The following is a 16,265-nucleotide window of genomic DNA, read 5'->3' on the forward strand; positions in this document are numbered from 1 at the left end:
TTTAAGATCCCAGTCGCTGTTCGTCAAAGTAGGAGGTGGAACAATGTTTTGTGTAGTATGTTATGCCAATTGAGCTTGTTGTCCCCTGCGACTATGGTCCCGAGCCCACGGGTTCAACAACTCAGTCCCTCTGGGTAACTGGCTGTGTCCAAGCAGTGACTACCACCTTGCCTCTTGTCAGCTCTACTATACACTGTATATTCAGATCATATACATAAACTTATAGGACCGTTGTCTGCCAACCCTATACATGTTTTTGGGTACACTCGCTGCTTCATAGACATACCTAATATAAGGAGTTTCTTACTCTGGGATTTCCCACCTAGATATCTGATTTATTAGCTAGGAGAGGGGCCCAGGAACCTTAATGCTTAAGAGTTCTCCCAGGTGATTCTAATATGCCAGGGTTGAGAACCATAGACCTTTAAACCTGTCTTCATTTCTATAATCATATCTGAATATAGCATAATAACTACTGCAGAATGTAGGAGAAGTTATGTGAAGATAGTGGGTATTTTTTTTTTCTTTTGATTCTAAATGTTCTGTATTGTCTTTATGATACCTTTACAAAGAAAAAGCATATTTGAATATGCCTTCTTCTCTGTAACTTTTTTCAAACTTTAATTATGAGCTGGTGGTAGATTTTTAAATATCCACTTTATATTTTTGGTTATTAGCTCTTTCTCTAGTTTTTTCTTCATAGTCTTTTCATATTTGAACTCATTGAAGAGTTTCCTGACATTGTACTGGAGGACTGTTTATATCTTTTCCTAATCTGTAATTGAAATAAATATTTCTTTAAAGATTTAATATCTATCTACAGCATGATGAATTGCTTTTATATGGCCTTTTTCATCATGATATTATAACTCCCACCAAATGATTGGGTGTAATGGTGCAAATGAGGTACTTGTGGCCCACCAAGAGGATGAGATAGCTTGCTAACAATATAAATAAGGTTTGTGGCACCCTTGTGAGGGTGAGGCCATGTAGATAAGGTGTATGGAACTCTAATGAGGGGATTGGTCAGTTTTACCATCCCGCTACACTTAAAATGAGCCATTCCAGAGGTGGAAAACAGGGGCCTCAATATTACCAAGAAAAAAAGATGGGAATGGAACATGTCCTTTGGACCCAGGGCCCCTGTCCTGCTCCTAGACCTAGGAGACAGAGAGAGCATTACTGGAGATGGTGTGGGACGGCAAGGAGCAGTGGCAACTTAACAGTGGTGGCAGAGAGGCAACAGAACCAGGAGACCAGCAATATGGCACAGAGGTTTCCCTGGCCTATGGAGCAAGGCAATAACAATGGGTCTCCTGACCCATGGAGCAAGACAACTGAGTACCTTTGGACAAGAGGCTTCCTGGTGGAATGGCATGCCTCTGGGCACTTGTCAGTGGAGTTAGACTTGCCAACCCATGAAGCAAGAGAGCTGAGCACCTTTAGTCCAAGGTTAACTGGCCAAGTAGAGTGCTTCCATGCACTTATTAGCATAGCTAAAAGAGTTTTGTAACACTTGCCCAAGCAGGGCAGAGGCCAACCAGCCCAAAAGGCCCAAGAGGCCAAGAGGTGTGCTTGCAGGCATAGCTGAGAAGCAGCTGCCCTGACCAACCAAAGCACTGTATCCTGAGTCAGTCCTGAATTGTACCTTTTATTTCCCTAATAAACCCCATAACTGTGAGTATGATCTGTGAGTGTGTGGCCATTGCAATAGAGAATCCAGCAAAGAAGTAGAGAGTGCTGTGGAGGGATAGTTGGTTTTAGAACTGATAGTTTGGAGGGTGGTGGTGTGTTTGACCTCCACCTCATAGGAATCAATATTGGGCTGAGGCTAATGGTGATTATCCCTCCCAACTGTGAAGTTAGAGGAGGTCTCAGACACCCCCACCACATTATTTATATACTGTCTTTTCTATGCTGTCAAAGCCCCAAAAGGTCTGAGGGTAGAACAGGATAAGTCTGAAGCAGGGTTTTGATCTGGTTCATTCCATTTCAACCCCCTGCTGAGAATTTACCTTTCCATCCTAGCTATACTGAATCAGAATCTACATTTTCACAAGATCCCCAGGTGATCCTTATGTTACCTCGGGGACCTATAAGAATCACTTGGGGATTCAATGTATCTGGGGGTGGAAATGCAAATTCTCAGCAGGAATTCAAACTGAAATGAACTAGTTTGAAGCCCTGGTCTGAAGGGATGGGTAAAGACCAAATCATGGGCTTTAGAGGTAACAGTAAAAAGTCTGGGCCTCATCTTGAGGGCAAAAGATGCTGATGAAGGGTTTTAAGGAGGTAAATTTCACAATCAGTTTTGACCTTTAGGAAGGTCACTTTGTGGGGAGGTAAATGTGGAAAGAGAATGCTTAAGATGCCATCCCAGAAGCACAGATGACAGGGTGACAGCAGTGGAATGAAAGAAACACACTTATTCAAGAGGTATTTAAGATTTAAGTAGAGAGGGAGCACTGAAAAAGGAACAGGTTGGAGGTGAGGTAAAGAAAATTAGTTCCGTTTTGGTTACATACAACCACAAATTAAAAAAACCAAACTCACTGCCATCAAGTTGATTCTGACTCATAGTGACCCCCATTGGGTTTCTGAGGCAGTAAATCTTTATGGAAGTAGATTGCCCAGTCTTCCTTCCATAGAGTGGCTGGTAGGTTCATACTCATCTTCTATTTGGTATAGTAGGAACTCTGGTGGCCTAGTGTTTAAGACATTTGACTGCTGACCAGAGAGCTGGTGGTTCAAACCTACCAGCTGCCCCTCAGAAGAAAGGCTGATGGCAGTGAGTGTTTTTTTTTTTTTTTTTTTTGTTATTTGGTGTAGTAGAAAAACCAAGCACTGACTTCCCATTTCAGTTCCAACATGGAAAGAGCTTGAAAGTCATCACCCCAATCCTCACAGGAAAAAAGCCAAACAAACTGAAAAGCAGCGACTTTGCTTAGATGCATCAGAGAACTGGGGTTACAGGTAAACCACTGCTTCTAAATCTCGAGAGACAGGGTAACACAAAGAAGCACAACTTAGATGAGCTTACTAAGAGCAGAAACTGCTGGTCGGAACCCTTAAATGGTGATTGATGAATTGCTGGAAGCTGAGTATGGACTGCTTTGAGAGTTACAAACTCCTGGGCCCAGTCTGAGGGAGGCCCCCCTAATTTTGGGGGGTTTAGCTCCAAGAGCCCTACCAGGATTTCATGCTGAAGACTGAAGAAAAATCTCCCTCATGCATTGGGTGCAAGGAAGGGAAAACTAATCATTTTTAAATATTCCAAGTGCATCCTCCATAACAAAGACCTATACTCAAGGGAAACTACTTTATCTGAACCTTATCTGACCTGAGGGAAGGGCAATTAGATAATTTAGCCCCCATTAGACTTCCTGTCTCACATACCAACCAAACCAAACTCACTGCCATTGAGTTGATTCCCACTCATAGTGACCCCATCAGGTTTCCAAGGCTGTAAATCATTACAGAAGCAAACTGCCTCATCTTTCTTCCATGGAGCAGCTGGTGGGTTCAAACTGCCAACCTTTTGATTAGTAGCCAAATGCCTTAACCACTACACCACGAGAGCTCATTGTCTCATGTAAGGGGAGTAAAAAAAAAAAAAGTAGGAAACATCTCTGAAAGCCACAGCTCAGTGACTCAGACCCACTAAAAAAAAACAAAACACTATCTCTCCCCAACACCTTACCACCACATCAACAGGGCTTCAGTATAGTAATAGTGGATTACAGCTGAGAGAACTGGAAGACACAGATTCTATTTAAGTAGGCATTCTTAGGGAAACCCGAAGACAAAAAAGGAGAAAAAAGAATGAGGAAACTGAAACCACCGGCACCTACAGCTACCCAACTAAAAACCAAACCCACTGCTGTCAAGTTTAGCCTGAGTCATAGGGACCCTAAAGTCAGAGTAGAACTGCCTCATAGAGTTTCCAAAGCTGTTAATTTTCACAGAAGCAGACTGCAATATCTATCTTCTGCATAGTAGCTGGTAGGTTCGAATTGCTGACCTTTTGGTTAGCAGCCTAGAGCTTTAACCACTGCACTACCAAGGCTCCTCCCTACAGCTATAGCAAACGTTAAACACAACCCGGTTTCTACCCAGATTAACATAAAACCTCACACTAAAATCTGATCACCTCAATTTCTGTTACCAGATACACCGTGTCTGACTTTCAACAAAAAAAGACACAGCATGCTAAAAACTCAAGAGAAAACTATTCTGAAGAGATAAGGGAGGCATCAGAACAAGACTTAGACATGACACATAAAAGTCCTCACCTTTAGACCAAAAAATAACATCATAATAAACTGAGAAGATAATTGGAGTTATCAAGTATTTCATTTTACTCGGATCCACAATCAACACCCATGGAAGCAGCAATCAAGAAATCAAATGACATATTGCACTGAGCAAATCTGCTGCAAAAAACTTCTTTAAAGTGTTCAAAAGCAAAGATGTCACTTGGATGACTAAAGTGCGCCTGACCCAAGCCATGGTCTTTTCAGTCCCCTCATGTGCATCTGAAAGCTGGACAATGAAAAAGGAAGACTGAAGAATTGATGCATTTGAATTAGGGTGTTTTTGGTGAAGAATAATGAATATACCATGGACTGCCAGAAGAATGAACAAATCTGCCTTAGAGGAGTACAGCCAGAATGCTCATTAGAAGCAAGAATGCTGAGACATTGTCTCTCTTATTTTGGACATGTTATCAGGAGGAACCAATCCCTGGAGAGGACATCATGTTTAGTAAAGCTGAGGTTCAGCAAAAAAAGAGGAAGACCCTCAATGAGATGGACTGACACTGTGGCTACAACACGAGCTCAAACACACCTACTATTGAGGATGGTGCAGGACTGAGCAGTGTTTCGTTCTGTTATACATGAGGTCACTATGAGTTGGAGCTGATTCTAACAACACCTAAAACAGCACATGAGGCATAGTGATGTATTGATGAAGCTTTAGAACAATAGGTAGAGAAGAAATACTTATGTATTTGTTTATTGTCTAGTCAGTGCACATGGAAATTCTTCATAGTATCCAGGCACCATTTCTTTCTATTCAGGTCCAGGAACCATCTCTCTGTGTTTTTTCTATTGTTAATTGCATCATTCCTGGCGAATTAAAAAGCTCTCACCAAAAGAAAAAGGTAGCAATGCTGTAATTACTCACGATGCAGTGGGTTTTAGGAATTTGTTTGTACAGAAACAATATAGATCTTCTTGTTGCTCCAATTCTCCAATACCATTTATTTATCCTGGTTGCATCATCACTCATGACATTGCGTTATTCTTCACGTTGCCCATGAATACAAGCTTCCAGTGACTCTCAAAGATTGTGACTGAGCTTCATTGATGATGACTGTAAATCAGATCTTATTCAAATATGCAGCAAAGTATGAATTGTAATTGGTTTTCCGGTCGTTAAATTTTTTGTTCAAAATTTTATAGTCTAAATGTAAAACAGCCCACCTTCCAACCGTGTCTTCTCTTGGACTCTTTCAATCCCATATATCTGAGTCTAAGGGTAGTACTGCTCTAGAGGATTATTGGTTAGCAGTCAAATGCCTCAGGCACTATGCTACCAGAGCTCCCAGAGGATTATTACAAAGCTAAATTAGATAATTAGGCCAACTGCCCAGCACATAGTTTATTCTCAATAAATGTTAATTCCCTTGTTCTTTTCGCTACCACACAGAAAGAGAATGTATTTTTAAAGAAATGAAGTGTAGAAACAAAATTGAATTGGAACCATTGCAAGCTGTCCCTGGTAGACAGCTTCTGTGAGGATTGCCTATACAGTGCAGGCTGAAGGGTTTGCAATAACTTAGTGTACAGCACCCTCCCAGTCAAAATGAGATAAAATTACCAGGCTCTGGAGACAAAGATAAACTGCAGTAATGTCAGCTCCAGAAACGCTGATCAAACAGGAAAGTGGCTTGGTTTGATGAAATTGTATTGCAGTGCCCAGCAGGAAGAGCAAGGCTGGACTACCAGATCTGAATATACCACATATTCTGGATGGGTCACATCAAGCAGTCCCTCTTCTCCTTAAAGTAATAGAAGAAGGTATAGACAGTGCTCAGAGTTTATCACAGATGGCTGTACACGGGGCAAAAGCTGCAGAGAAGGCCAAGTCTGCAACGGAAGCCATGAAGAGCAAAGAGTCAGTGATGCCCAGATGGAATGGATAAGCAGACCTCAAATATGGTAGATGAAGAGAGCGACAGACAATAATGCAAGAAGAGCCAGCAGGTTTGCAGTAATGGGGATGGGAAGGAGGCAGAGAGTCAGAGGAGATAGAAATTGTCTTTAAGGACAAAAGTTTCCCTCTTGGAACTTGAGAAGCTCTATGGCATCACTAAGCAACCTTTCTTACATGAAGGCCATTTCAGAAAAAAGAAAAGAAAATGTTTAATGACAGAATAATATTATTAGAACTGAGCTAAGCTGCTTCTGCCAGGTCATGTCATTGTTCCAGAAACACATCTCTAGTAATTGGAGACATGCATCTTCATCAGAAAAGCTAGAGAGGATACACTTGAAGAAGCCGTATGAGGGTGAGCTCTGTGCTTCAGTTGTTATCCATGTCTTAATGCAAGTCTCCTCAGCACCATGGTATTGGCTGGCTTTGGTTAACTTGCTGTATTTACTTGAATAGAAACTAATGTCTATTAACTATTATTTGTTAGACAATGTGCTAGGTGTTTGCATACATGGTTTTATTTTATTCTCACAAGTGGCTTGAACTCCAGATTACTAAATTAGCATATGGAATGAAGAAAGGGGTGTGGTAGGGATCTGAGCTGAATTCATTCATCTCTCAGAGAGTTATAGAAATTAGATTACTGCTCACAAAATGTGTATTACTGATCTATAGAGTCCTCAGGAATTACCCTCAAATCTCTTCCCCATTTCCCCTAACCACCTCTCCTCCCACACTTCTGTCAAGTAGCTTTCCAAGTCAAAGTAACCAATCTTGAGGTCAATACAACAAACATTTTGTTGGGTACTTATCTTACTCTATGCCTTTCATTATGCTAAATTTTCATGGTCCTAGAGACAGAGAGATTTGAATGGATTATCACTCTTCAGTCTAAGGAGTACAGGACAATAGCTATATCCTGATCATCATTGTATCCCTCGTCCCAGGCCAGTACCTGGAACATAATAGCAAGACTGTTGCCGTTAGCATGTGTTGACTGATAACTGTATGCCAGGCATTGTGCCAGATGCTTTACTCTCAACATAATCCTGATGACAATTTCATGAAGCATTAGTATAATACTAATTTTAAAGACATGGGAATCGAGGTACTGAGCAGTTAAGTAACATGTCCAAAGACACACAGCTAGTAAGGTATAGAGCCAAGATATAAATCTAAGCAGTGACTCCATCACCACTAAATATTTGAATGAATGGAAGGAAGGAAGGAAAAGAGATGGGAGAAAAACAGAGTGTGTGAATAAGTGAGCAAGCTAAAAGTCACTGTAAGTAGAAGAATACATTGGTTCCACTTGGGAGGAGAAACAGTTGGAGAAAGCATCATACAGGAAGTGATGCTTAAACTGAATGTTGAAAAATGTGTAGATGTTTACTGGCAGGCGGAGTAAGGTAGTAAAAGCTCCAAAGAAGGCTACCTCTTCAATTATTGTACTAGATCCTTACCTCCTCTCACCTACTCAAAGCCATTAGCATATGGAATGAGGAACTGTCCCATTTCTCTCCTGCATTGTGAATTACTCTTATTCTAACCAATTTTTATTGTTAGCTGCCATCAAGTTGGCTACTGATGACTACCTCATGCACAAAGGAACAAAATGCTACCCAGTCTTTTACCATGCCCATGACCTAATGTAAATCAGATCATTGTGATCTCTAGAGTTTTCATTGGCTGATTTTCAGAAGCAGATCACCAGGCCTTTCTTCCTAGTTTTTCTTAGTCTGGAAGTTCCATTGAAACCTCTTCAGCATCATAGCAACCCTCAAGCCTCCACAGACCAAAGGGTGATGGCTACAGCTGTGCATGAGATACATTGGCCAGGATTGAACCCAGATCTCCCACTTTGAAGGTGAAAATTCTACCTCTGAACCACCACTGTCCCTAGTAACTAGCTTATAAATATGCTAAAATATTTTCTAGTCTTAAAAACACTACCTTTTTCCTATGTCCCCCATCCAGATATTGCTCCATTTCTCTGTCTTCTTTATACCAGAACACCTCAAAAAAGTAGTCTAATTCCAGCTCTTCTCCTCCTATTCTCACTTAGATCTAGTGAAATCAGAGTTTTACTACCACACTCCAATGACGCAGCTCTCATTAAGGTCAGCAGCATCCTCCACATTGCCCAATCCAGCTGTCAGTTCTGCGCTCCATCCTACTGTACCGGAAGTACCCTCTGTGTTTGACATAGTTGGTCACTACATCCTTCTTGAGATACTTTCTTCCCTTGGCAGCTATAACATCACACTCTCTCCTGATTATTTTCCTATCTCACTGCTCCTTTCAGCCTCCTACAGTACAACTCTTTGTCTCCTAAATATTAATCTTCCTAGAGCACAGATCAAGGAGCTCTGGTAGCACAGGGCCTAAGGTATTTGACTGCTAACCAGAAGGTTAGTGGTTCAAACCCCTTAGCCACTCCATGGAGGAAGACTGGGCAATCTACTTCCACAAAGATTTACTGCCTTGGAAACCCAATGAGGGTAACTATGAGTCAGAGTCAACTCAGTGGCAGTGGGTTTAAAGCACATGTCAGGCACGGCACTCCCCCACTGCAAGTCATTTGGTGATTCTTCTTTATGAGAGTGCCAACTTTCGGCAAGAGTTCACAGCCTCCAGGATCTGGCTGCCTGCCTGCCTCTGCTATCTCATCTTGTATGTAAGTGTATGGTGTTTTAGAGAACAGCCCCTCCAACGATGTTTTCTCATCAAATCCTCACGAGATCCCTAGGAATTAAGTGGTTTCTTTTTGCAGATGAGGAAGCTGAAAATCACAGTGCCGGAGGTCCCATGGCTTGTCAGTGTCCTCCATGATCGGTTCTGATTCCAGAGCCTCTGCTCTTTCCATTCCAACCCATTGCCTGACCTGCTTCCTTAAACTCAGTGCTCCTGAGTGAAGCAGGGCAGTGGACATCTGGTTCCTCCTTTTGGGTTCCAGTCATCTGGATTTCCTCTTGAGAGTACAGTGGTTTACACTCTTCACCCCAGGGCCTTGGTAGTCACGTTTGTAGGACAATGGGTGCTCTTACTGGTTGAAATGCTAAGTCTCCCAAAATGAAAGACCAGCTGCAGAGTAGGAAAAGAACAAGGGCTGAATAATTCAACCAGACATCTGTGGGGGCCTCCTGGCATTTAGAGTATGAGTGCCTTAGAGAAACTAACTATTCTGGCCTGAGGGTGTTGGCTGCCGTTAATCCTGGTAGTTTTGACCGCTAACTGCCCCAGAGGTCCCAGGCTGCTGTATGACTCAGAATCCCTAACACTCCCCCTATTCATCTCTTGCTGGGATAGTCAGGAGGCCATTTCTAAGGCATTTTAATTTGGTAATGATGTCTCCTGCCTTTGCCTTTCCTGCTGGGTTCTGGCTTCTGTGTGCCCCAGCTTGCCTGTGTTTCCTCTTCTCCATTGCAGATTACCTGACCCTGGACTGTCCCAGTGCCCTTGTTCTTGAAGCATCTTGTCAAAAGTTGATGGTATGAACTAGAGAGAGGAAGGATGTGGCCAAAGGTTTTCCTGTTGTACATTTGTTTCTGAATTTTCTGTGTTAAGAAGGATGGCTATCATCGGTCCTTCAACTTCTTTGTGAAACTTTTTGGAATCCAGAAAGTTCACAGGAACCCACAGTATAAGGTGCTAAGCAAGCACATGGTGGGGACTGGGAGACAAAGACACATCACTGGGTGCTGGGTTGATTCCAACTCAGCGATTGTATAGGACAGACTAGAACTGCCCCATAAAGTTTCCTAGGTTGTAAATCTTTACGGGAGCAGATTGCTAGGTTTTTCTCCCACAAAGCCACTGGGTAGGTTCAAACCACCAATCTTTTGGTTACCAGCCTAGAGTTTAACCAGGGCTCCTTTGAGAGATGAGGGGACTCAAAATGCCTCACCACTGGTGTACAGATGTACAGACTTTCAAAAAGCCGGATGAAGACTTCTTGGCCTCTTCTAGACCATCTCTGAAGGTGTTGACTGTTTCGGTGCTGTGTCTTGAACTTTGTGTACCTCTATGGTAGCACTTACTGTGAGCCATGCTGGTAATAGTGTAATGTTAAAAGCTCCTGCTCTGGTGTTATAGAGAAATGAGTTCAAATTCAGCATCTACCACTTACTAGCTCTATGACCCTGGATAAGTCTCTGTATTGTTTTTGAGCCTCATGTGTAAATGAAAAATTAATAGCACAGTGCTGTTGAGGAGTAATTGAAAAATCTATAATCTTTTCATCTCTGTGCCTAGTCCAAAAGGAGCTAGTAAGTTCAGTAATTGTACTAAAGTTTATGCAGGTGTGTGCTGCATACTGTCTGTTCGGCAGCATCTGACCACATATGTGCCCGTGGGGTGGGGAGGAGAGGAGTGCTTAGAAGGGCACCGGGAGGCAGGGCTGGAGTTGAGGTTGCCTGGCTGGGCTGCAGCTCTTTTGTTTTTTTTTTTCCTTCTTTAATGCTTTGTGTGTGTGTGTGTGTGTGTGTGTGTGTGTGATTTGGGTGAAGATTTACAGAGCAAATTCGCTTTCCATACAGCAGTTCACATATAGTTTGTCACATGTCATTGACCATAGTTTACCACAATGCAACAGCTCCCCTCCCACTTTCTCCACATAGTTACCTCTTCCCAATGTCCATCCCTCCATGCCCTCCTGCCCCTGAGCTGTCTCCCTGCATAAACATGGGCTGCAGCTCTTGAGCTACGATGCTACAACAGCCAAGCAGCAAGCTGTGTCTCTTGTGGCTCCTGTGGCTGCTGCTGGCAAGTGCCTGCAGGGAGACCTTGAGGCTTCTGACTCAGACTAGACTCCCTAGAGGCTCCTCAGAGAGCGCTGCATGCCCAGAGGTATCCAATTGCAGGTGCAAGTTTGCAATCCTAGAAGCTCCAGGCATTAATATGAGCCAGAACAGGTTGTGAGGGTTTACTTTTAAATGTGTGTATCAAATATATATAAACATATGTACTATATATAATACAGTGTTCATACAATGTTCAAATCACATAACATCCTGTTTCACAGAACATATTGTGGATGTTAAGCAATATATACTTGTGTGTGTGTATGTTTCACTTCTAAAATACAGCGTTTACCTAAGAAAATACTATTATTCTCTTGTTAAAAGCTTTGACTTTGTTTTGCCTACCAAATAAAGTCCAGCACCTTGACATGTCAATCAACATTTGCATTTGTATTTGCATTTCACATTTTTAATTTTATTGGTAGGGAAGGCTTTAAAATAGAGATTTCTAGAAGAAATGGCACATGGGTTTAGATGAGTTTGTCTGAATTCAGTGAGCAGTTAATCTCTCTGTACAAAGCTCTGGGCTAGCCCCATAGGGTCACATGGGTGCAGTAGACGAGACACCCGATAGACAGCGGCATTGTCATTTCTGGCTATCTGGTATAGGTGTCACCCCCACCCCACCAGTCCTCGCAGAAGGCAGCCCTGAGAGAAGGTTTGCCAGAGGGCCCCAGCACAGTGAATGAACTGGGCATTCCAGCGTTGGCAGCTGGCCCAAGGGTGGCGTCGGGGAGGTTGAGAATTGGAACTGGCAGCCAGCCAGGGCTCACTCAGGTGCCTCAGAATGAAGCGCCTCCAGCCTAGCAGTCACTAAGCCCAGTCACTGATTGTATCCTGTCTTCACTTGTGGTTTTCTCTAGGCGGTATAGGGCAGTCTTCGGTGGAAGGGCAGTGACCCCAGTCCCACACTGAACACATAAGATATTGAAACCCAGAGACACGAAGTAACATGACTGTAGTCACACAGCAACAAAGCAAGAGCTAGAACACAAGTCTTCTGAACAGTATTCAGCAGTCTTCCCTGTGGGTTCCTGAGATAGTCCTGTCAGCAAGTCAGGGTGCAGTGAAACAGACTGTCAGGGCTGTGCTGTTCTTTCAGAAAGTGATAGGGCTCTTCTGAGTGCCTATCTCTGACAAGGTACTGAGGTACACAATTAAATCAGACCGACTCTGACCTCAGGAATTGACAATATAATAAGTAGACATACTACCAACAATTACAGTAGTGTACTAAGTGCTGATGGGGGTAATAAGTGTGTGGTGTGGGGGATGGGGGGACATAGAAGCAGAGAGGAGGCATTTGGCCCAGTCTGGGGGTCAGGGAAGAAATGCCAGTGAAGTTGACCTCTAAGTTTAGCAGGCATTAGCCAGATGGAGGACAAAGAAGAACTATCCAGGCAGAGAAACAAAGCAGAACATCCTCAGTTAAATGTCTAATAGTTATATTAATAGCTGCAGTAATATACAAACCTTGTATCTATATTCAGGGCACTATGAGTAGTTCCACCTGGTTGGATCATAGTTTGTCAGGAAAGAATAGAAGCTGACGAAGCTGCGTGTGTAGGAACATACCAGCCTCATCAGGATATTACCAAAGCCTGAGCACCTCTCTCCTGTAAGTCTCCAAGCTCTATCTCCCCATCTCGGAGTCTGGATGGAGTTCCTGATTGCTTTGGTATCAGGCTTGCTACAAATAATCTATGTGAGCCCCAGTGAGTTCCTTTTACCAAATTTTGCTGAGGAGCTTTGCTTACTTATCTCTCTATTCCTCTAGGGTTTTTTTTTTAAATTATTATTATTCAAACATTGGTGTGGAAAAGGCCTAAAGTACTGATTATAGGTAATAAGCTTTATTTAAGATTTAAACACCTACAACTCTTTATGAATTAGTAATCCACTGAATGTGCAGTGCCTTGCAAGCTGTGACTTTCCTTCTTTTCTTTCTTTGTTTAGGCCTGCTGAGTTAGCCACCAAGTATGCAAACTTTTCAGAGGGAGTTTGTAAGCCCGGCTATGCTTCAGCCTTGATGACTGCCATCTTCCCCCGGTAAGTGCTACTGTTTCCTTCTACTGCCTAGGTAGGCTGGTCCAGGGTCAGGAATGAGAAACCCTGGGCTTCATCGCAAGTGATATTCTCCTGAGAAAACTGAGTCTGTTGTAACTTCCTACCTCTGTCCTGGAGTCTAGGACAGATGCCTGGAAAGCGTTTTGCTTTTAGTTGTTCCTGTCCCAGTTCTGCTGTCTGCTCCTCTCCACCTGCTCCTTAGCCCTGCCTCTTAGAGCTGGCATCTCCTGCACAACATGTTTCTATGTATGGGGAGGGAGGAGATAGAAACCTAGATGGTTACCCCATGGATGCCAGTTATCTATAGGCAGCTAGAGCAGGCTGCCCAGCACAGAAACTCCAAGTCATACTAACAGTGTCCAAACTTTTTTGGAAGCTGAGGACCAAGTAGCTGATTCAGGGATGCCTATCCAAATAAAGCAAGGAACAAAGAGGACTTTCTGAAGCTGTCTGAATTTTAGCACCTTTGCTCTTAGCCATTTTGCATTCTGGAGTTCCTGATTTTCTTGATATTAGGTTTACTGCAAAGAATCTGTGCCCAAACCAGGGAGTTACTTTTACCAAATTCTGTTGAAGGGCCTGCCTTTATCTACCTTTTCCTTTTAGGGTTTTATTTTCCTAAAGTCTTGATGTGAAAAAGGGCCTTAAATGCTGAGATTGTCTTGTCTGCAACCTGGAGTACAGTTAGACTATCAGCGTCATTTTATTCCTTTAGAAAGTTACAGGAGCTTTTGTGTCTGACTTGGAGTGGCTGGAGAAAAGGTTGCTTGGGACCCTCTGTGAGTTGGGAGATAGCACTTGGACCACCAGGAGCTGTGAATCCCTACAGTCAGCCTCTGGTGTTGGGCTCTGCTCACTGAATAGAAGACTTGCTTCCCATCCCTTAGAAGGCTAAAGTTAGGGCACCTAATGTACTTGCAAAGGAATGCTGAGAAGCAGCTTGCCCAAATGTAAGTCCAGGATATTTGGTTTTTACATCCTGTTCTTTTTCAAAGTTGAGCAATCCAAACTTTGCTCCTTGTGTAAAATCAGGGACTATATTAGTTGATAGGAGCTCTGGTAGCGTAGTGCCTAAGGCACTTGACGCTAACAAGAAGGCTGGTGGTTCAAACCCACCAGCCACTCTTCAGAAGGAAGGTTGGGCAATCTACTTCTGTAGTGATATCACCTTGGAAACCCAAGGAGGGGTTGTTATGAGTTGGGTCCGACTTGACGGCTCATAACAACATACTAGTTGATTATCTGATGTTCAAATAGAGATTTCTTTGTGTAGGGTCTGCCTTCTGAATTGACTCCAGATATTTTGCTTCCCCCACCTGTTTACTGAGCACCTCTAGAGTGTCAGGATGTTTTCTCAGACTTACATAGTCAGTCCTCTGGGCCAGAAACCTGGGAATTTTCTTTGACCTGTTTATAAAAAACAAAAGCCAAACTCACTTCCATTGAGTTGATTCTGACTCTTAATAACCCCCTTTGGGTTTCCGAGGTGATAAATCTTTACTGAAGTAGATTGCCCAATCTTCCTTCTGTGGAGTGGCTTGTGGGTTTGAACTACCAACCTTCCGGTTAGCAGTTAAATCCCTTAGGCACTACGCCACCAGAGCTCCTTTGACCTGTATGTAAGTTTCTTTTATTTTTCCTAATTGAAAGTTATATAAGCATGTGGTTAAAACCAACAAAACTCAAACAGTACAAAGAATATATATTCCTACCCCAGAACCTTTCCTTAGAGACAGCCAATACTACCATTAATGGGAACACATTATATTTATTGTCTGTACCTTGCTTTTTTTTGTTATTGTTGTATTCATTTTAATAGCATCTGATGCATCATGAGATAGAATATGGTCTATCTTGGTGAATGTTCTCTGTGTACTTTAAAAGAGAGTATTTCTGCTGTTACTGGATATTCTGTTAGTGTCCATTAGGTTGCCTGACAGTGTTTTTGAAGTCTTCTCTATCCTTACTGATATTGTGTCCACTTGTTCTATCAATTACAGAAAGAGGGGTGCTCAAATCCCTATCTGTCAGTTTTTGTTTTGTGTATTTTGAAGCTCTGTTATTTGGTGCATATATATTTAGAATTGTTGTATTCCCTTGCTGATTAGATTCATTCATTATTGTGAAATGCCCCTGTTCATCCCTGATAATAATCCGTGTTTTGAAATCTTGTTGTCTTCTATTCATATAAGCAGTGCAACTTTCTTTTGATTAGCTTCATCATGGTATATGTTTTTCTATCCTGATACTTTTAACCTATTTATATGGGTTTTTTTTTTTTTTTGGTCATACATTTTACATCTACATGTTTTATAAACCCATACAACTTTGTTTTTATTTATTTATTTTTAAACAGTCAAATATTATTTAAAGCAATTTAAAAGAGTGGAAGAGACTTTTGTATTTACTCATAAATTTATTTTTACTGTTTATCTTTTCATTTTTGTGTAGATACATATTTCCATTTTGTTTTTGTTTCTGCCAGAAGAACTTTATTTTAACATTAGTTGTATAGGCAATAAAGTTCCACTAGCTTTGGTTTGTAAGGAGGAAAAAAAAGCTCATTTTTACTTCAGTTTTGAAAAGTTTTTTGGTAGATATGCAATTCTAGGTTGATAAGTTGGTCCCACCTTATACTTGGAATATGTAGCTCTTTTTTTTTTTTTTTTTCCTTTGTTTTGGCTTACATAAAAAAAGTTTTGTCTTTCTTATCTTTGTTCCTTTGTGTGTAATGTCCTTTAGCTGTTCTTTGAGATTTTCTCTTTATCATAGGTTTTTAGCAATTTGATTATGATACACCTTATTATGGTTTTCTTTATATTTATTTAGCTTAGGGTTAATTGAGCTCATTAAGCCACCTGTGGACTCATAGTTTTTATCTATGAGTTGAATTTTTTTTTCTTATTTCTTCAAATATTTTTTTGCCCAACCCCCTCCAATATTCCAGTTACCTGTATGTCATACCACTTGTCCCACAAGGCATTGATGCTCTAAGTTTATTTTTTCATTTTTCAATCTTATTTCTGTCTGTACTTCATTTTGGATAATTAATATTATTATGTCTTCATTTTCTTTTTTTTTTATTATTATTGTGATTTGGGTGAAGATTTACAGAGCAAATTCACTTTCCATACAGCAGTTTACATATACTTTGTCTCATGACATTGACCACAGTTT

At 41.7% G+C, this 16,265-nt stretch overlaps 1 protein-coding gene across 1 annotated transcript in view; it reads left to right on the forward strand.

The window, feature by feature from the left end:
* The window catches only part of ST3GAL3 (ST3 beta-galactoside alpha-2,3-sialyltransferase 3), a 346,519-nt gene that overhangs the window by 180,333 nt on the left and 149,921 nt on the right, over positions 1–16,265 (forward strand). The window contains exon 4 of the mRNA XM_007953053.1: positions 12,978–13,070. Coding sequence (XP_007951244.1) covers positions 12,978–13,070 — 93 coding nt within the window. The remainder of the gene's footprint in view (positions 1–12,977; positions 13,071–16,265) is intronic.

Source organism: Orycteropus afer, unplaced genomic scaffold (genome assembly GCF_000298275.1).
Source record: "Orycteropus afer afer isolate SDZICR_OR568_19922 unplaced genomic scaffold, OryAfe1.0 scaffold00370, whole genome shotgun sequence".
In the NCBI taxonomy this organism is placed as follows: Eukaryota; Metazoa; Chordata; class Mammalia; order Tubulidentata; family Orycteropodidae; genus Orycteropus; species Orycteropus afer.